Below are 19,514 nucleotides of genomic sequence, written 5' to 3' on the forward strand. Positions count from 1 at the left end.
CCGAGAGGAGAGGGTAGAAAACTGATGGATGAAGCCTCCGGTATAGACCGACGGATGGAGATCCCAGAATGTACCGGATGATGGGAATGGGTCAACAAAGAATTGTAGGCTAAAGGAAGGCGCTAGGTAGGTTGAAACACGTTAAGCTGAATAGCATGTGACTTGGAACCAGAAAGATTTGAGGAGAGAAGCTGCTTGCTTGTGCATGGATCCCTTGTTGTATTAAGCGGCGAATTAATTGGTTTCTACGAGATGGAGAGGAGGATGTTAGAAAAGATACGGTCGCGTGACTGTAAAGGCTACAAGGATGAGAGAGGTCAGCAATGACGAGGCCTCTGGAGTGACGGTGAGGTTGAAGGGGAGAGGATGCGGAATCTCTGGGGTTAGGTGAATATGGGTGGAGGGTTCAGGGAGGGAGATTGGAAACGGTGAGAGAAGTCGCATTTGACATTTGTCGATTCATGCGCAAACACGATGCGATAGGGATGCGGTTTCAAGCACACTTTCTTGGCATGCAGGTGTTGAGACAGTAACCCTAACGCTTCGCGCAGCCCACCGCGGCGGCGATGGCATCCGTCACCTCCTGCTCGCGTATTGTCCCGGACCCTTTTGACCTGGGAATCCACACTCCTGCCAATCTCAATCGAGGAGCCCGCACTGCCCTCTTACAAAACAGCCCCGCTGTCGTGAATGGACCTGTTGGGGTCCCGCCCGCCTTCGGGAGGACGGCTCAAACGTCGTCTTCGCCTCTCAATGCGATCTCTACTCCTGCGGCCACGGAAGGGTCCCAGCTCGCCAACCCCGCCCCCTCCTCTGACCCTGCCCCGACTACTGAACAGCAACCAGTCTCTCTTATTGAAGCAGCCACTAAGCTCGCACGCGACCGAGCGGAGGAGTACAATGCCAAGCAAGTTAAAGGTATTTGAGGCCTTCTACGCTAAATTTAAAGAAGCAGCAAAATAATTCACCACTGGGCCTAAACAAGAATTCGCTTAAAAGGTTACCGATAGCTTCCTAAGACTCCTAGAATCAGGCGCTCACTAACGCCAAATCTGTTCCCGCACCTACTACCTACAGCGCCATCGCGGCCTCGCCCCCGGCTGCAAACAACGCCCTTGCCCACCAACCCCGACACCATCAACAACAACGTCAACAACAACAGCCCCCTCATCGCCAGGGACAACCGACTGCAGGCGCCCTACTACGAGTGGACCTCCGTGTATTCATCCGACTGGACGCCGAAGCTCCGGCTAGGGCCCACAACGACTACGCAATCCGGGCCCATAGGGAGCGTGGTTGTACAATTTCCGCGCATGCCGCTGAAATTGACAATTTTGGCTACGCTCAAGAAATCAACTAACTCAATCTAGGCACTATTGGTTACTATGCATCTACTAGCTCAGAATTGATCTGAAACATACAATTCAACCGGACATGACCGATAACACCATGATGGAGGCTCGTGCAGTGCAGAGCCAACAAAATGGGCACTGATCCGTTTCAAGATCTGCAAAGGCCAACAAGTAAAGCGGACCTAGTTTTAACAGCCCCGTTTAGATTCCAGTCATACTCGTTTCATGGGAGTAGAGCCATTCGATGATATGATAACATCTTCTATGTTCATCAAGTATACGCTGCTCTGTCAAAACCACCCTAACCTTCACAGTGCTCCAGTTACATTTTATCAAAATCAAGTACAATGGGGCCATCTTTGTCCATGAAACTTTCGCTGCTTGGGTTGGCTCTCATTAATCCAGTCCAATCGAATGATGGATGCCAGCCAGCAACTTGGAAGGCTAGTGTCATGGATGTTGGCGGTATCAACTGGCGGCTCAGTACTCTGACAGGATCCCAAATCGACGACAATACATGCGCTTTGATCCTTAAGAAGTATCACATCACCATCGATACATTTTACTACCTGAACCATAGGCTCAATAATGACTGCAAGACTATTCATCCCAATATCAGATACTGCGTGGAAGGATGTGAGTCCTACGCAAGGTCACGAAGAATGCTTGACATGAATAACTAATCGATCACTAGTTCCTGAGCCACTTCGCGCCTACAATGGTCTTTGTGGCCCGGATAACGGCAATGCGACCTGTGTAGGAACAGATAAGCAGTACTGTAACAAGAACACATGGACATGCGGGGACACACTGTATGTACCAGAATATTCTGGTTGAATCTGTCTGCGTCTTGCTTTTACCGAAGCAGGGATTTCAAACAATAACAGACGATGATTCAGTTAGTTTTCTGTTACAAGTTCCTGGAATTGGCATACACCCTGAGACGATGCAAGTTCTTGGGTATTGTTTCTGGCTTAATTTCTCGATATTCCTTCAATGATTGGTCACTTCTCAACTTGCACTACTGTTGGAAAGACTCTCTGTAGATGAATACAGACTATTTGGTGCACGAGATACTTCGGCCTTAGATAAGTCTCCCTCTGCATTGATAGAATTGTTACTAGCAGGATCCCGAACTCATGCTTTGTCATGCTTTGGAATTCACTGAATTCAATTCAGCTTCAAATATTCGTATTTCACCTGGAAGTGAAAAGTAAAAGCTGACTGAAAAGTGAAAGCTGATATGTCACCCAAGACTGCTCTTGCATCGAGAGGGCCACCTAAGTGGACTTTGCCTATAAATTGACCACGGTGCCTGGAATTTCTTTATGTGATGTGTCTGTTGAACTATACTATGTACTGTTAATTTACATGTGCTAAAAATGCCTATAATGAAGTCATGAACAGTATTAGAAGTTCTGAGCCTCTGTCTTCTTCCTTGGGTAAGGCTCGGCATGTCCCTCTCCAGCATGTTCTCCGTGCTCAATAACCTCGTCGTGGTGAACCTCAAGAGGAGCCATAACCACCTGAGGGGCATAGAAAGTATCACTAAGATGGAGTTTCTCAGGAGGAACGAAGACGTCAAACCATCGCGGGAGGATGAAGCCAGCGGCAACAATACACATAACGCCACAAGCGGACGCGAAGGAGAAAATGTGTAGCGGGTCGTTTCGCTTAGTGTAGAACAATGGGAAGGCGAAAGAAACGATGATTGCCAAGATTGGGGCTGAGATATATCGGAGGACGAAGCCCCAGAAGACTGGGATGTTCCATCGCTTTCCACCAGCAACGACGATGTTGAGATCCCGGCGAAGCTGGTTGAACTAGAAGCGTATTAGTAGAAGTTCTGCTAAGTACTAAAGTGCGACATACAGAGTAGAATGAGAACCACCACATCTTGGACAATACATTGTTTTTGCCAAACAATCCAGGAGGTCTAGAATCGGGCGACTTGGAAAGAATGATGGCGAGAATATTGGATGCAATGAAGATACCGAATCCAACACCTGCACCGGCAGCAGGGCTCACGGCATGGCCGATTGCTACACCGAGTACCATAGATAAAACGTAACCGATGTTGTAAACTAGGTAACCAGTCCATCCAATCTGCCCAACGACATCTTTATAGCGATAGAGGGTCGTAGCAGCTACACACTCGCACCAGACCACAAAAATAAGTGAGAGGTTGTTAATCCATGTGTCGACAGCGTCGAGGAGGTAGAAGCCGAATTTGGTACAATATATAAGGGAGAGGAGGAAGGAAAGAAGAATGATGACAGTAGTGATCAGTACTCGAGAGAACTTCCGACCCAATCCACAATCGCAGATGAGCGTGACAAGGGATTCGCTGAGAGCAAAAGCGGAGCTGAGGCCAAGAACAGCCAGCGTGAGGAAGAACAGAACAGCCCAGACGTTAGCACCCGGCATTTCTGCCAATGCAAGAGGGTAAGTCAAGAAGCCAACGGTAAAGGTACTGAGCGAGATGGACGAGTCGTCAGGCGAGTAACCCAAGAAACCAATGACACCAAAAACAGCAAAGCCACCAACAATTTCGTATAGAGAGTTGCAGAGTGCAATAATGAGAGTGTCCTGCACGGCATTGGCATGCTTGCTATTGTAGGAAGCATATGATGTGAAATATCCAAAGCCCACGCCAATGGAGAAAAAGATCTGTCCGCAAGCTGCTTGCCAAATACCTCCACTACCGAGCTTCTCACCATTCCACTCACCGAAATAATACTTGATACCAGTCGAGGCGTTGGGAGAGAAACTGATCGGCCAAGAATGATGATGATCATGATGACGGGGAGGCCCATGGTGAAGTAGACAACTCGGCCGGTTGTTCCAACGCCTTTGAACATGCACAGCCATACGAGCATCCACATAAAAGCAGCCCAGCCGACAGTCTCGCCAACAAAGCCTGTGCCGGGATACTCAACGTATCCAGAGCCCTCGGGAACAATGGGGTCGTCATTGGTGATAACATCCTGCATGTAGAATTCCTGTCCGCGACCGCTCCAGGGAAGAGGGCTCTCGAAAGAGCATCTAAAATAATGCATAATCCAGGCCAAGATAGGGACGTAGTAAGTAGCAACAATAAATCCGTTCATGATGACGGCCAAGCCGACACCTTTGGTATGCTTGTTGATCCCATTGAAGGCAACAACGACACTGCCGCGATAGGCTTGGCCAATGCAGATCTCGAGGCACAGAACTGGAATTCCGAGGAAGAAGAGGGCGATCAGGTACGGAATGAACCATTGAAGACCATTGTTGGCGAAGACGACAGAGGGATAGCGGAGAAGATTGCCGAGGCCAACAGCACCGCCCTAAAAATCATGTCAACGATTGAAAATGATTTGAATGGAAGAATGAGGTATGACGTACCATGGCAGCGAGCACAAAGGCTGCACGCGAGGGCCATTTATCACGGCCATCGTCTTCCTTATCTGCGCTAGGCGCGATAAAGTCGACAACTCTCTTGAAATTGAACCCCATAACTACCAGACTTTCTGTTGATACAATAAAGAATATGAAGTTGTGAGACGATCAAATTGGCTGACAATCGTGCACCTTGTCGCAGATCACAAAAAAGAGCGCGACGAGTGTGACATGAAGAAAAGCGCCAAGGGGGCAGGGCTCTCTAGCATTTTTATAACTACCTTACCTACCTACCAACGCCAAGAGCATTTCTCGGCAAGTCGTCACCTGTTTCCTCGGCCTGTATCATCGAGTCGAGGGGATTGCTTGGCGAAGGAGAGGATGCACCTATCCGCGCGTCGACAACAAGCCGTGCTATCTCTTGGCACGTACCAGTCCAATCTAGCGTAGCTAAATATGTGGGAATCTAGAGTGATGGGTATCATTATATGACAGCATGGACGACTTGGCAGAGCTAAGCCTTCTGCTTTTTTTGAGAGAGAGAAAGTGGGAAGACTCCACCTCCAAGTTTTCCAAGAGATGTGCCCACTTTACCCCATACCCACTGGAAGTTTAGTGGAAAGGTTCCTGGGGAGTAAGGAATCAGGTGGGAGGGGGCCTGGTCTTATGCGGGGAAGCGGACGCTCCCATATGTACGACTCTGAAAGCCACTAACTTGGACGGCTTTTTCAATGGATGATTCACAATATTGCCAAGAATGGTTAATAATAAAAGCTGCCCCCTATCTACTGGTTGGGCCTTTGCTATTATTGTCCAGTTGTTTCTTCCAGTGCACAACTTTATCAGATTTATGTCTAGATTTTAGACACCGCAGATATGTTAGTGAGCCATCGGGGACACGGACTCATCTTGCGATTGGCACTACTCCATAGTGAAATTAGAGCCTGAAATTGCGGGAACGTCGGGATAAGCATATCTTTCTGTCTGGCCACTGGCCCACTGCCTACAGGAGCTTCCTTTTTTGGAAGGTCAGTAAAATTGCTTGAGGACTCTGGTGTTTGTTGTCGAAATCTTGATGCAATGATTGGTTATACGGTCCTTTTGCAATACGTCCTCGGCTTATTGTTGTCCCAGAGTGCTAAAGTGCCAGATGCCATTTTATGCTACGGTTGACCGTGTTGTCAACTTAAAATCCCGAAGGTTAACCTACATTGCAGAACCGCGCTTGCTTCGGATACATAACTTAAACTGCTTGACTGTTGAGATATAGGGTGATCAGGGCGAAATTCGTACAGAACTTACGACTTTCACATGCGCCAAATCTGAGTTTCAACATGCGAATAATCCCTCAATAATACGTGTTCTTTCCTTCAAATACTTTACGTAAAATGAGTATCTCCTTGTTCATGAGCTGACATTGGGGATTTTCGACCTTCCCGTTTTTCATCCCAGCTTACAATTACGACAACGTGATACTCGTCACCCCAGATTCAGAGACCTGAGACCGGGGAAGGCTCTGTACCATAAAAACACGATATTTCATTTGCTGAGCGATTTAAGCCAGGCCACGGCTCCTTTGACTAATATTCATCTCGAAGTAGCGAGTCGTGAGTAAATGAGTTGATAAGGTGTTAGCCATGGCGTTCGCTTAACTTACACAAATACTGAGTCAGCAGATTACCAAGCTCATATCTTTGGTACGAGACCAGTCGGCGTGCCCGAAACATAACCTGAACCGGGGAATAGTAACATCATCAATGCCAACCATGGTTGCGAACTATTTGGCGGAATAAATCCAGTAGCTGGCCTCAAGAAAAGTCCAAAATGTTGAATGCCATAATTCGTCACGATCTTTTTCATCACTTGTGAAACAGGAAGAGACTAGTGCGGGACGGGATCCCTGTTAAAGCAAAAACGGGTTGATTGTATTGTTGTTAGTTCTAAGTTGCATGTGTCCGAGAGGAGCACAGCTCCTTACATAGTATCCACATCCCAGCCACCAGCAGATCGGATCACCTTAGCCACACTGTCTCAACAGGAAGAACGACGATGATTTCGTCCCGAATGCCCCCATTCTCTTCGAGACCATCTGAGCCATTCTGCCGTGCCTGGTGCTTCGGTTGTATACTCCGCTGATTCTGCTTCTTCATCTCAATCCGAAGCTGCCGGTTTACTTCTCTCTCAAGCTGCTTTGTTTCTTTTTCCCGCCGTTTTCTTTCCTTTTTCTCCTCCCGCTGCCTCTTCCTCTCTAATACCAGTTGCTTTTGCTCCTCTACTCTTTTCTGCCGCAGAGCCTTTTCAGTTCTCTTCTGGAGAACCTCCTCTTCCTTCTGCGCCTCCATTTCAATTTTCTTCTGGCGAGCTTGGGCGATCTTTCGCGGGCTAAACACCTGAGCTGAATTAGGATCCACACGATCAAAGATATAGTCTTTCAGGGCTTTACCACGCTGCCTGCGCTGTTTTTCACGGATAATTGTCTCACGGAGGCCTTGGTTCTCATGCCTGAGTAGTTCAACCTCGGCCTGAAGGCTTTCAAGGGTTCTCTTTAGCTTTCGGGCGCCTGTGTCAGAGCTGACTGAGGATTGCTTCACGACATGATCAACAAGTCGTCGTAATTCTCGTGCAGTAGGTTCTTGTAAAGCAATGGAATCATCCAAGCCACTTTCCACATCTGAGTCATCGTCCGTATTCTTCGAAACCTGAGATAGGACGACGTCCGGATCGAAAGGCTTGAGACCCGTCCGTCTCCACCCACTGGCGATGTTCTCCGGAGTGAAAGAAGCTTCCAATGCACCCCAGAACAGGACCCAAAACTCGCGTTTGGATAGCCCAGTGAGGCCTTGCGTCTTTGAAGTCCACTGAACAAGTCGGTTGGTATAGGCTGTTGATAAGGGCCCGAAAAGCGAGACGTCAAGGGGTTGCAGTCGGTGAGTAGAGTGAGGTGGGAACACCGCAACGATGATCCGATGCGCGTCGCACCAGTCCAAGAAGTCCATATTGATGTGGCTAGAGTGTCCATCGGTGATGAGAAGGCGGTAATCGCGCCCATTTCTTGCTTTCGCCTTAGTAAAGCGGTCGAAAACACCAATCAGCCACTCTTTCCCCAGTTCGTGACTCGTCCAGCCAGTTTCGGACGTGGAAAAGAAGGCTGATTGATGCTCCGGATCAAAGTCAGTGAGCCAAGTGTCCTGAACTTGTCCCGGCTTGCCCTGGTAGATGAGGAATGGGGGTAGCGATGTCATGTCTTGGCAGATGCACGCCAGGAATGTGATCCACGATCGGTTCCCATCCTGGGAAGCACCGAGCAATTTACCTTGCCTTTTAGCATTGACATCAAATACTCTCTTCGTTCGGTTGATTACGCCCAGGAGAAATCCCTTCTCATCCATGTTATACGTGTTCTGAGGTAAGATGTCGTATTTGTCGATTTTTTCACGGATCTTCCATGATTAGCAACGGACCAAAGGCGCTACGAGTCTGCTTACTAGATCAAAATATGCTCTATACCGAGAAGCATTGTCGGCTCTTCTTCGTGCTATATCAAATCCATCAAACCAGGTACAATCGATCTCGTTGCGATGGCGCTGGACGAAGCTGTATGGCCAGTTCTTTCCGACCTCGATTTTGGCTATGTCCTGGGCAAAATTTCGGATCATGGATAGGGTTGGCGGAATGCCACGCAGTGAGAGTTTACGGATATAAGTAACAAGATCTTGTTCCTGTTGTTTTGAAAGACGAGATTTATACAAAGAGTCGGCATCGCGTCTTGCCCTCTGTTTGCCCTGATGGCGGCGGCGCAGGGTAGTCTCGTCACATTCGAACTTTTTAGCGGTAGCAGCATAGTTAATAGATCCTGAGGTTCTCAGAAACTCGAGCGCTTTATCGATTGCTGCCATGGTTGTTGAGTTATTAAAGATTAAAGTTGGGAGTGAATATCGGTGTGAGTCCGGCAGATCATCGGATCCGGCGGATCACCGGGAAATCCCTTATATCAATACCGGGTAGCGGGGAAAACACCTAAAAAGGACAGAACAGAGACAGAAGCTCCTGGGGACGAGATTGATCCCCAAGTGTGAAAATTAACCCTATTTTAATTGGATATTAAACCTACTCGCGTATCTAACAAGATGTGGGCCCTTGACCGGTTTGACGTCATTTGCCGTATGGGCAATATATGGTTTAGTTCGCCATACAGGAATAAATCATACCATAAACCATTCAGGTCCATATGGCGTATGGCGTATGGTTAGAAAGCCTGCCCAATACCACACATATTGGACTTTTAGTGTCACATCGAAATTCCTTATTGGTCATACAGGGCTGTGCGGCCATACATGCAATCTGGAGGTGCATGAGAGCGAATGTGCGGCCCAAACAGGAAGCTCATCATTTATCACTGCGGTATGGGTGGAGCTGTGATTTTCTACGCGCCTTTGATAGGCCAATTTCGGCTCTTCGTGCTACAGCCGCGCATGTCTTTAGTGGCATTTATGAAATGTGATTACCTCGTACTGCAACAGTGACACCATAGCCACACTGATTAGTAGATTGGCGCAAGTGTCGGTCAAGTTTCCGAGCAGTGCAACGTCTTCCGGAGCGATATGCCAACCATCCTGTAGAAGTAGTAATATTGACTTGTGATTGTCGTATAATCGGCCACACTCGTTACAAGCTCTTTCTACTCTGACAAGATTCTGTCATCGACTTTATTATGTCTGTTTATCTTTTACGTAATATGGAGCACTGGCAGGTTTCACTCCGAAACAGAGAATTGTTTTCTAAAACCGCGATTAGAATTGCCAAACAATTATTCCATTCTTTAGACAGATGGCTCGTCAGAGCAGGCCCTTCCACCAACCCATGATCAATATCGAGCCGATCGTGGGAGGTACCCACAAACACGTCTGCTGCACAAGATACTGGGGTAGAAGAAGTCTTGGGGAGCGGAGGCCGGTCGACATTCCGAACCAATCGTCTTTCTTTCTTACATACTAAACAAATACGTCGAAGTCCCCAGCCAAAATCTACCTACGGATTACATTGGCAGTGATCAAAAGCAAGTAGGAAACTCTGTGAATATCTCCTTGATCAGTGAGGGTTTTCGAAGAAAAATTCTTGGTGCAAAGTATTGTTGAGTTTGGAGTAATTGTTGGAATGTTTGTCGTTTCTCTCGATTCTTTTCACCGAAGTGTCGAGGTTGCAAGGTGCTGGCAATTTACCTGCATCATGCGAAGCAATCCTCTCCCAGCAATTCCAGGTCCCCTGCAGAGATACCCCGCCATTGCGGTTGACCCTTGAAGGTGAGCATCGATGCACTCAGCCATGTCGGACAACAAGCCGATGTGTCAAGGCGAAGCGAAACATTGAACAAATTTTAGTAAATCTTAATATCCAGCAAGGAAATACTGTCTAGGAATGGGAATGCGGAATGGTCGCCGATGAATGAACGGCTATGAGCAACTATTAGCCACATCAGGCAGGTTTCAAGCAGCTTCTAGGCTACCATAGGCCTAGTCAATAACAGGCGCAGGGTTTATTCAAATCTGACCCCTCACAATTGCGGGGTAAATAGTCTATAATGCGTCAGACAACTACAATTTCTATACGCGTATACTGTATCATCCATAGCTTCATTTTATGCGGTCGGGCATTGAGTTCTGACCGTAGCCAACCGTATCTTTTCCTTTGGCCTAGGTAAAAGCACGTGGCACGTATTGAATGTACATTACATTAGAACTTTGACGTTCCGGTCCAATCCTTATGCTACAAGCTCCATCACCATCTTCGTGCTGCCAAGCCGTATTATCCCACCAATAAACTTTTCGAACTCAGAAGAAGCAGGAGATCAGTGAACTAAAAAAGCCCTCGAAAGATTAGGTGTCATTGATCTTGCACCGTGATCCGCCTTGGACCTGCTCATGTTGTAATGTGATTACATTGTTCATTATCCGAGGACCGAGAAGACCACGACGCAATTTGGTCTAGCGGGTTTCTAGAGTCGGAGTGAGCTACTTCCGACCTTCCCCCACCACTCTCTGAGTAACAGTTGTGTGATACATTAATCTGTCTACCCCAACAGCCGGACTTACGGCGACTCAACACGAATTGTGGCTCTCGAAAGCTTGTGCATTTACTTGTTCCCAGGGTTCAAATCCACGACACTCCACGACACATTTGTGAATATGGCGTGGATATGGATGCTGACTAATAATTTCGATGTGGAATGGGTGGAAATGGATCCATTATGGAAATGGATCCATATTGTGGAATTCGTGGAATGGAAACCTACTTCGTCCAACAATGGTAATTAATGGGTCCCGCCCGCCCTCGGTGACGTCAATGTTTTTGTCATTGGTCCATTAAAATCCGCCGTTGCTTGACGCAAAGGCAACACACCCACCGACGTTCCTGTTTCTTGTTATGCTGGATATTCGTAGCCGAACCGATATACCTATAGACGCGCCTTGCCGTCTCTCTCCGTCAAGATCCAGCTTTTGTAGAGCTGAAAGAGCCGTTGATTGTCCTCTTCTGTTCGTTCTGGAACGGATGTGGTTGACTTGGTAGGATGGGGAGTGGCCATTTCGATTTGGGGTAGTAACGCGAGTAACAGTGAAGCCCCCAGAATGGACTCATTGTGTACGGAGGAAAATGGGGTGGCAAATCGATGTTGTGTTGTTGTGGGTGATAGAAAGTACTTAGGATATGCGGGATTTCACAAGGAAATCAAGGTATTTTCGAACCCCACCTAAAATATTCCACGATTTCCACATGTGGAACATGTGGAAGGGGCTTCGTGGCGTGGATATGGAAATGCTGAAGCCCACGTGGAATGGAATGGAATGGATATGGATCCACATTATGGATCCATATGTGGATTTCGTGGTATGGATTTGAACCCTGCTTGTTCCATTCTCATACATCTTTCGGAATAACGCAACGATCATGTTTAGTTTCTTCTTTCAAGGGCTTGCGGCTTTACGGCTTCTAGGCCATGTCAGCGCTGCCGAAGTACAGCAGCTCACGCTGTTGTTACCAGCTGAAAGGCCTCCGTGGAGTGAAAAGCTCTCCCCCTCGCTTGCTGGGTTCAGCATTGAGATGGATCGCTGGCCTGATTGGGCTGGCAGAGAAATCGGGAAGCCAAACAAATATTTCAATCAGCTCCTGCAGAATCTCGGCGACCGTACCGGTCAGATGCCAACTCTTCGAGTCGGAGCCAACTCCCAGGACCGGGGGACCGTTGATCTTAGGGTCAAAGTGATGAACGCAACCTTTCCAAAACCCAGCCCTGATATCCCCAACCCCGAGGCCGATCATATTTATATCGGACGAGACTTTTACGCTCTATCAGGTAACTTGCCTATGGGTACAGAGTTTATGTGGGGTTTGAATTTTAAAGCCCTGAATAAAACTGAGACGCTTGCCCAGGCTCGTCTTCTAGGCGATACCTTCCAAGGAAGCCGTTCAGAACTGACGAAACATGTTCGGCTTGCACAGGTGGAATTAGGTAACGAACCAGACTTTTGGGGCGAGACCCGGTATTCCCGATCTGGTTCCTACGGCCCAGAGTGGGATATTCAAAATTACACCAACACCTGGGTTTCGTTCGCTAAAGCTGTCAGCGAGGAGATCGATTTTGGTCCCTCCCAGTCTAGGCACCCGTGTTTGTCGTCGGGTGCCTACACCGGCTTCAATATTCCCGAATGGCAACCGGAGGGCTCCCTCATCGGCGGAATACTCGCTGACAAGAAGCTTAAAGGCAAGATCTCTCAGTTCACTGAACATTCCTATTCAGGAGGCTACAGTGCCGGAAAGACATTCACTGTTGGTGACTTGATGAACAAGCGGGCTGTACGCGCCAACATGACCACCAGGACGGGTGGGATCAAATCCGTTAGGGGGTCGAAATTATCGTACATACTAGTAAGTGGCCAAATAAAGACGCGCGGAGGCGGTGACTAACAACGTTCTAGGCCGAAACGAATTCTTATGCAAAGTAAATGGGACTGTAACCTGGCGCTTTTATTGCATGAGACTGACTAACCACAGCCACGGGATCCCAGGTTTAAGCAACACTGTCGAGGGAGCACTCTGGATGGTTGACTGGATTCTTCTGGGCGCTTCAATTGGCGTCGAGCGTCTTTACATGCACCACGGCGTGGGCTTCCGTTACAATTCCATCCAGCCGACAAATGAGTCTGATGACGGGCTGAACATCGATCATCCCCACATTTTACCTTCCTACCACGCTTATCTCATTGTTAATGAGGCCATTGGAAAATCTGCAGGCTCCTATATTGTAGAGTTGCCCACTACAAATATCACACTGACCGCTTATGGTATCTGGGAGTCATCAAAGCTGGTCCGTATCGTGGTGCTCAACACCCAGGTCCACACCCAAGGTGAGAAGTCGAGCATCCAGGTCAGCATGAAGGGACTAGGAACGCATAAGCCTGCCACAGTCAAACTTTTGGAATCGGAGAAAACCAACTCATCCATTGGAATGTAAGCTGATCGCATTAATTCATCGAAAGTCGTACTTACGGAGCTAATTAGTATTTTGTTTGTGTAGAACATGGGCTGGACAGAGTTTCGAAACTTCATCGGGTGCACCGGAGGGCGAAATAAAAGTAAAGAAAGTCAAGGATGGCAGTTTCAATCTTCCAGCCTCATCCATCGCCCTTGTAGAGTTTGGCAAGCACGAAAGCAAGGGGTACTTCGTGGGATGAGCATTCAAGTGAAGAGTCTTGAGGCGAGTAAGATGTTTGTCAGAGTTTGTACACCAAGAAAACATCACCAACCAAGACTAGGTAGATGAATGAAAAGAACTCGAAGTTTCGGCAAAAACTCGAACACCAAGCTAAGCGGCTAAGGTTAACCACACCGACGGTAGTAAGGCCTCGCTCCTAGTTGAACACCCAAATCAAAGTCTGTCCTGATTACTACTAACTCTTTGTCCTACTGACTGATAAGCTATCCGGTAAGCAAGAAGGAAAAATAAGATGAATGAGAAATATTTTGCCGATGAGGTTCACTGTTTGCATTGTACACCAAATGGGGGACTGCCTGCCCGATACATGCTTTCTCCAACAGTACACCAGGAAGCGTCTTGGGGGTTTTCGCTAAATTTGTCAAGAAACAACAACTCATCGAAAACTCGACAGGAATTTCTGCTCCTCAAATATCAATGAATCTAAAAGGCCCAGGAGTTTCATAGCTGCTGGTTATAGTGATGCGTTCGGTTGGAAACTGTCCAACGATGTCCTAGTAAACCGTTGTATCACAAATTACAAATTCCCATGATAACTGAGACTGTGATGAACATGTTATAGCATCCAGATGTAGCACTTGAAGCATTGCAATAGAAGCCTTTTGCCTCTCTTTTCCTTCCTGTGACCAAAGTGCACAACCTGTTTCTGAATCCATGCGTTTATCATATTGTACTCCTTGACACACGGTCCATGGTAAGTGTTCTACGAAGTCAGCAGAATCGCGTTGTATGATTTTGTACTCTTTCTTCCTTTCACCCGAGCTGGTCTTTTGTTAGGACCAGGGTAAATTGAGTTCTAGGTTCACGATCCCTCCACACTAAATATGGGGCTCCTGTCCTTGTGATCTGGCGGACCTGATCTGTGAGAATGATTGGTTCCAACGAACCTTGTCACTACAACTGTGGGAGCCAGGTGTCTGAACAGGAGACTTTCCAAATAAGGAAGTACTAAGTGCGCGGAGGGGTGTCATTCTATATTACAATCACACGTCCAAGGCTTACAATATTTGCAACCTACAACAAGGTATCTGGTCTGAAGGAGCAAATACCCCTGTTGAGCGCTTAGCCTGAATAGGCAGGTACAAGTCCGCTCCATCCATGCTAGGTCACCAAGTCCGCAGCGTGTGAATGATGACGCCCAGCTATCACTCAATTCATCTTCTGGCCCCGTATACCAGAGTTCCTGCCGAAAAAAAGTCAATATGATGTTTATCCAAGGCACTAACCTTTCGCTCAAGGGGTATAAATAGAAGAGGTTTCACCATCTTCGGAGCATCGTTGATAAATATTCTCGCCCGAGCCAAACTGACAGCTTTTTGCGTGAGCTTCTTCTTTACGTCTTCTTTTGCTCCATGATGCTAGGTATCAGATCAAGCGGCCTCAAGGCCGTGCTAATTTTCTTATTCATTACGATTGTTCTGGCTACTTCCACCCCAAACCTCCGCCCACATGGCAGGGAGTGTGATCCTACGCAGGATCTACCTATTGATACTTAGAAGGTCGCGCATTTTGGTGAAAGGCCCGCCTGGTCACCTGACGGGAAGTTTCTGGCTTTCATGTCTAAAACCTACGGCGACGCCTTTCTTTATGATGTCAAGTCCAAAGTGGTCACACTCCTCACTGACTATCCTCATGGCGGCTACTTACGAGTACAATATCTACCTAATGGGGATTACTTACTCGTTGGTTCGAGTACTTTCACGGATTTTAACAGCACTCGTTATGGGGAGCAAGAAATGTTCATTTTGAAAAAGAACTCTCAAGAGCCTATTCCCCTCGGCCAAAAGATTCTGGAAGGAGTCGCTATCTCGCGCAAGCAGATTAGGATTGCCTGGGCCATTAGTAACAAGAACTACCCAGAACTTCTCAAACCCGGAGAGTCACTCATATATACCGCCGATATTGAGTACGTTACCATCCAGGACCACCTAGTGGGCGCCCCCACCTAATGGACCACCAAAATTTCAATTTTCCCATACAAACTCCGAATTTCCAAGTACATCGCATTCAGCCAAGAACGTAGATACTCGCAAACCTATACCAATGTTGTATAGCAGTTTTCATCAAATTTCCATATCGGCTTGACTTTTCCCCGTTCCGCCTTGTGGCCTAGTTCTCTAGCACTTTGAATTCTTTCGCATTTCTCCTCATGTACCTTAGGCGACTCCATCCACTCAAGCCGAACTTTCACCTAATTTACTCGCCACAACCCCTTTCGTAATAGTTCGCCGTTATTATACCGAAGATGACGTAGCTGAGGCTATATTCGACACCACCGATAGAGGCCTCTCACAGAATGAGGCGGCCCAGAAACGTGGAGTACCTCAGTGGACCATTTCGAGACGACTTTCCGGTCAAGCAAGCAGGAATGAACGTATCCAGGCCCACCAGCGTATTTCAAAGAGCCAGGAGGAGACTCTTATTCGTTGGGTGCTGCGACAAGAGTCTCTGGGCTATGCACTCTCGCACAGCCAGCTCCGCGCTTTTAGTGTCGGGTAAGAGTGTACACAGTTTGCGAATCTACTTACACTTTATATGTGGGGCTTTGTTTTATAAACAGGAGTTATTGTAGGAGAGGAAGGTACAGGTGCTCAATACTGTACAGAGCTAGTGGCTTAAAGTGCTAAATAGTTCATGGTAGAGCACCCAATAGCCTGAAATGCTGGCATGAGAAATAAATCTCTATTCTAGATTGTGGTGCCACTAAGTATCTATTCTCATTTGCCTACCCTGGTTCCTTTACTCTTCATCAACACCCCTTCACTCATCCTTAACTTAAGGCTCGTCGTCGTGGTAGTCTGGTGGTGAACCGCCGACTTCTTCATACGTGGGTGGCACATGAGGGCCCCAGTCCAAGTCCTTGCTCGTAGGGTCCGTGAGTATAACGTCGTAGGACACACGCATGACCCGTTCTGTGAATCCCTTTTTGGCCGATTGGGACCGCTCCAGCGATAGACAGAACCAGACATGGAGCCGGTGCGAAATCTCAAAGCCACCAGCCCATTTGTTATCGCATGCAAACCCTGGTCTGTCTTTCTGTGGCTGCCGGTTCTTGATCGTATAGTCAAACCCCATGTTCGCTTTTGAGTTCCCAGCAGTACCATCGAGTGCCCAGCCATCTTTTATTCCGCACTTCGCAAGCACTTGTGTGTCCCGTATCCGCATCACTCGACCCATGTCCGAAAGGGAAGCGAGACGGTGCTTCTCACACGCTGGTTGGGTAGTTTTTGTTGTCTGAACTATATGCCACTTGATCTCATCGAGCTTCCATGATTGAAGGTCCCCAATGGCACCATTAGAACCGTTCAATCCCTCTAGCTCGAAAGAGAATCTGTTGGAGTTCTCGGCGTCTATAACGGGCTCGTGATGGGTAATAATCGTGATTGGATCGACCGTGGTCACCGTTCGTTGTGAACTTCGAGGATCGGGAGGTGAACGCTTGACGATGATGGCATGTTCGTTCCTGGCCGTCTCGAGGGAAGCGACTCCGTGGCGGGCGAACTGGGTCTCAGTTGCAAGGCCATACTTGACCGAAATAAGTGAAGTTTCCATTGAGGCTGGATGGTCTCCTTCGATCAGAGCTGAAAAGGGGAATGTGTGTTTCCCATAAGCGAGAGTCGTTGGTTGAGTGAGGAGCTGACAGCTCGCCAGTTGATGGTTCCAGTTTCGGCAAGCATTGCAGTGTGACTTGAAGGGCCGTTTGTATTCGATGTGGAGTTTTAAGTCGGCATCAAGTCGGGCCATATACACGCGCTGTTCATGGACTTCAACAGTCACTTCGCCCGAGACCAACAGCTGGAGACCCTGTTCAGAATCGCTGGAGAGGGCAATGTGTGAGCTTTGGCTGATAGATTCCACGGTAATGGCTGAGCTCTTCTGACTGTTTCTTCTGAACGCCGAGGATAGATGGTCTTGAAAGCGTGCCATAGCTGCGAGCTGGATCGTGACAATGGCGATCGGTATCGGTAGTTGATGTTGATGGATGTGGCTTGCAATTTGAGCGACGCGAATCGTGGGCTGGCCTGATCATGATCCGGACGAACTGCCATCATGGGGAAGCAATTTATATTGATGGGCCGCATCGTGAATATCGTGACAACACCCTCCTGAAAAATTATCGATTATAAATTATTCATGAATTTTTCGCGATGGGCGCAGATCATCTCGGCCCCATATCGCGCCGTCTGACCGCCTTTCTCACAGCTTTTCCGGGCAGCTGGGCGCGCGGACCAGAGGTGAGAAGATTCTTACATCGCCAAATGTGCCAGCTAATGCAAAATGAGCCTCGAACAACGTGAGTCATCACCGGCTGTTTGGCGCCTTTTCTGACTGAAGGTCGGTGGCATGTTCCTAATGTGATCATGTGGGCGTCCTTGACCAGTCAGAAGCGCGAATTTTATGCAAGTTGCTGACGTGCCCCGCCTGACGCCAGACGGACATTGAGCTTAACTCCAGATAAACGTTTAGACGATGCCATCCCGGCATTTGTCGCTTCGACCCCTGCATCCGCCATTTATTAGGCCTCATCTGGCGCTGTCGACAAGGAGCAGCCGGGCCGTTAATCCGGGAGGATGAGTTCACAATAAACGGGGCTCCCGTGCAACTGTGGTTTTGGTGGGGCGTTCTTTGGGCTGCGAGGGATTTGCGGAGCACTCTGATACCATTGGTCAATGAGTCCACCTACCAGCAAGCAAAAAAAAAAGTTTCCCCATACAAACTGCTACTTTTCAATCCCCTCACAAAGAGGCACTAGAAATACGGAAAACAAATTGATTGCTATTTCCCAGTTCAGAATCGATTGTAATTCAATTTCCTCTTGGCTTTGTGACTGCACGGCCTGCACCAGGCTGGCGATCAATTCAACCATCAACTCAATCCCGTCAATTTTATGGAAGTTGAAGTCACGTGCATCGATTCAATCAATTCCATTTGACACTCGCATTGATTGTTTCAATTCCACCTAGATGCTTTCAACGTTGACCATCGGTTGAATTTATGTTATGTTACGTATGGTTTTCGCCCGGGGGGTCATCGGCTCCGAAAGTCCCCTACTGGGGCACAGGACGTGCTGGGCTAGAGGAATCGGAATCTATCTACACGCTAGTTACAGAAATGCTATTGGCCATAAAGGATTAGTCATTTCGCGACGCGAAATTAGTCTTCCCCGTGGCATCCAAGTTCCGCAAACGGGTCAGTAGACCGCACCCCATCCAGCATATCATCGGCACAAATGGCGCATCCCATCGAGCCCGTTACCCGTCAGCGGGATGACAAGGCGCAGCTGGCATATCGCAGCCGCTTTTGGAGCCTGATGTCAGAAGAGCTGAGATCAGTCTGTGTGCGGCAGCTCGGGACCACCTCAAGGTGGTCCCGGCCAGGTGAGGGGCGCGGTGTCGCCCTTCATCTGGCCGTGAGCATATAAGAGAGGAAGAAAAGGTAACAAAAGAGATGTGTGGAAGATATAGAGGTAAGGAGAGTCGCGAGTGCTTCTCAGGTCATCGTCGCCTAATAACGAGGGCAAATCTTTCCAAAGAACGCGCTGTCCTTGGACAGGTCGATGAATTTGCTGAAGTCTCTTCCTATTGCAAGGTTCACTGCCGTATTCGGAGAGGGTGCAAGCCTCATCCGATGACGCAGCGGTACTTTTCTGCAGTAGAAGATGTGATCCGGTGCTTTGCGTCGGCCACATGAGCAGACCAGGCGTGCGTCGTTGTGGTCGAATCTCTCGTGATACGCAGCGAAGTCCCCATGGAGGGATCTCGCTGCCAGCAGATGGTGCAAGGCTGCGCGCGGGAGCGAGAGCTCCGGCGGGCAGCCTGTGGTCGCCTTGAGATTGAGTCTTTTGTACTGCTCAGGAGCGGAGGTGGACCACCACGCCTGGAACGCTTCTTTGGGCTTCTGTCTTGCGATTCTTCGTAGGTAAGCCAGCGTCGGTTGAGCGCCTTCGGGCTCTGGGAGCGATGACGCTGCCTTTGCCAGCTTGTCGGCCTGTTCGTTGCCGGGGATGTTGGAGT

General features: G+C 48.3%; 6 protein-coding genes across 6 annotated transcripts; 4 read left to right on the top strand and 2 right to left on the bottom strand.

The window, feature by feature from the left end:
- Window positions 1-566: 566 nt before the first annotated feature.
- FOXG_19714 (uncharacterized protein) lies at window positions 567-926 on the top strand (the record flags this gene model as incomplete). Its single annotated transcript, XM_018399979.1, has 1 exon — window positions 567-926. One exon carries the CDS (start codon window positions 567-569, stop codon window positions 924-926), a length of 360 nt encoding a protein of 119 aa, XP_018244610.1.
- Window positions 927-1,699: 773 nt separating this feature from the next.
- On the top strand, window positions 1,700-2,189 carry FOXG_19715 (uncharacterized protein; the record flags this gene model as incomplete). The annotated part of the gene is made up of 2 exons (XM_018399980.1): window positions 1,700-1,988; window positions 2,047-2,189. The coding sequence occupies 2 exons, from the start codon at window positions 1,700-1,702 to the stop codon at window positions 2,187-2,189; spliced, it is 432 nt and encodes a 143-aa protein (XP_018244611.1).
- A 572-nt stretch (window positions 2,190-2,761) lies between these two features.
- On the bottom strand, window positions 2,762-4,850 carry FOXG_07256 (uncharacterized protein; the record flags this gene model as incomplete). Its single annotated transcript, XM_018385868.1, has 4 exons — window positions 2,762-3,175; window positions 3,225-4,022; window positions 4,082-4,681; window positions 4,740-4,850. 4 exons carry the CDS (start codon window positions 4,848-4,850, stop codon window positions 2,762-2,764), a joined length of 1,923 nt encoding a protein of 640 aa, XP_018244612.1.
- Window positions 4,851-11,675: 6,825 nt separating this feature from the next.
- FOXG_07258 (uncharacterized protein) lies at window positions 11,676-13,459 on the top strand (the record flags this gene model as incomplete). The annotated part of the gene is made up of 4 exons (XM_018385869.1): window positions 11,676-12,653; window positions 12,704-12,726; window positions 12,780-13,235; window positions 13,303-13,459. 4 exons carry the CDS (start codon window positions 11,676-11,678, stop codon window positions 13,457-13,459), a joined length of 1,614 nt encoding a protein of 537 aa, XP_018244613.1.
- A 1,597-nt stretch (window positions 13,460-15,056) lies between these two features.
- On the top strand, window positions 15,057-15,449 carry FOXG_19716 (uncharacterized protein; the record flags this gene model as incomplete). The annotated part of the gene is made up of 1 exon (XM_018399981.1): window positions 15,057-15,449. One exon carries the CDS (start codon window positions 15,057-15,059, stop codon window positions 15,447-15,449), a length of 393 nt encoding a protein of 130 aa, XP_018244614.1.
- Window positions 15,450-16,275: 826 nt separating this feature from the next.
- FOXG_07259 (uncharacterized protein) lies at window positions 16,276-17,427 on the bottom strand (the record flags this gene model as incomplete). The annotated part of the gene is made up of 1 exon (XM_018385870.1): window positions 16,276-17,427. One exon carries the CDS (start codon window positions 17,425-17,427, stop codon window positions 16,276-16,278), a length of 1,152 nt encoding a protein of 383 aa, XP_018244615.1.
- Window positions 17,428-19,514: the final 2,087 nt, after the last annotated feature.

This window comes from Fusarium oxysporum, chromosome 6, assembly GCF_000149955.1.
Source record: "Fusarium oxysporum f. sp. lycopersici 4287 chromosome 6, whole genome shotgun sequence".
Lineage (NCBI taxonomy): Eukaryota > Fungi > Ascomycota > Sordariomycetes > Hypocreales > Nectriaceae > Fusarium > Fusarium oxysporum.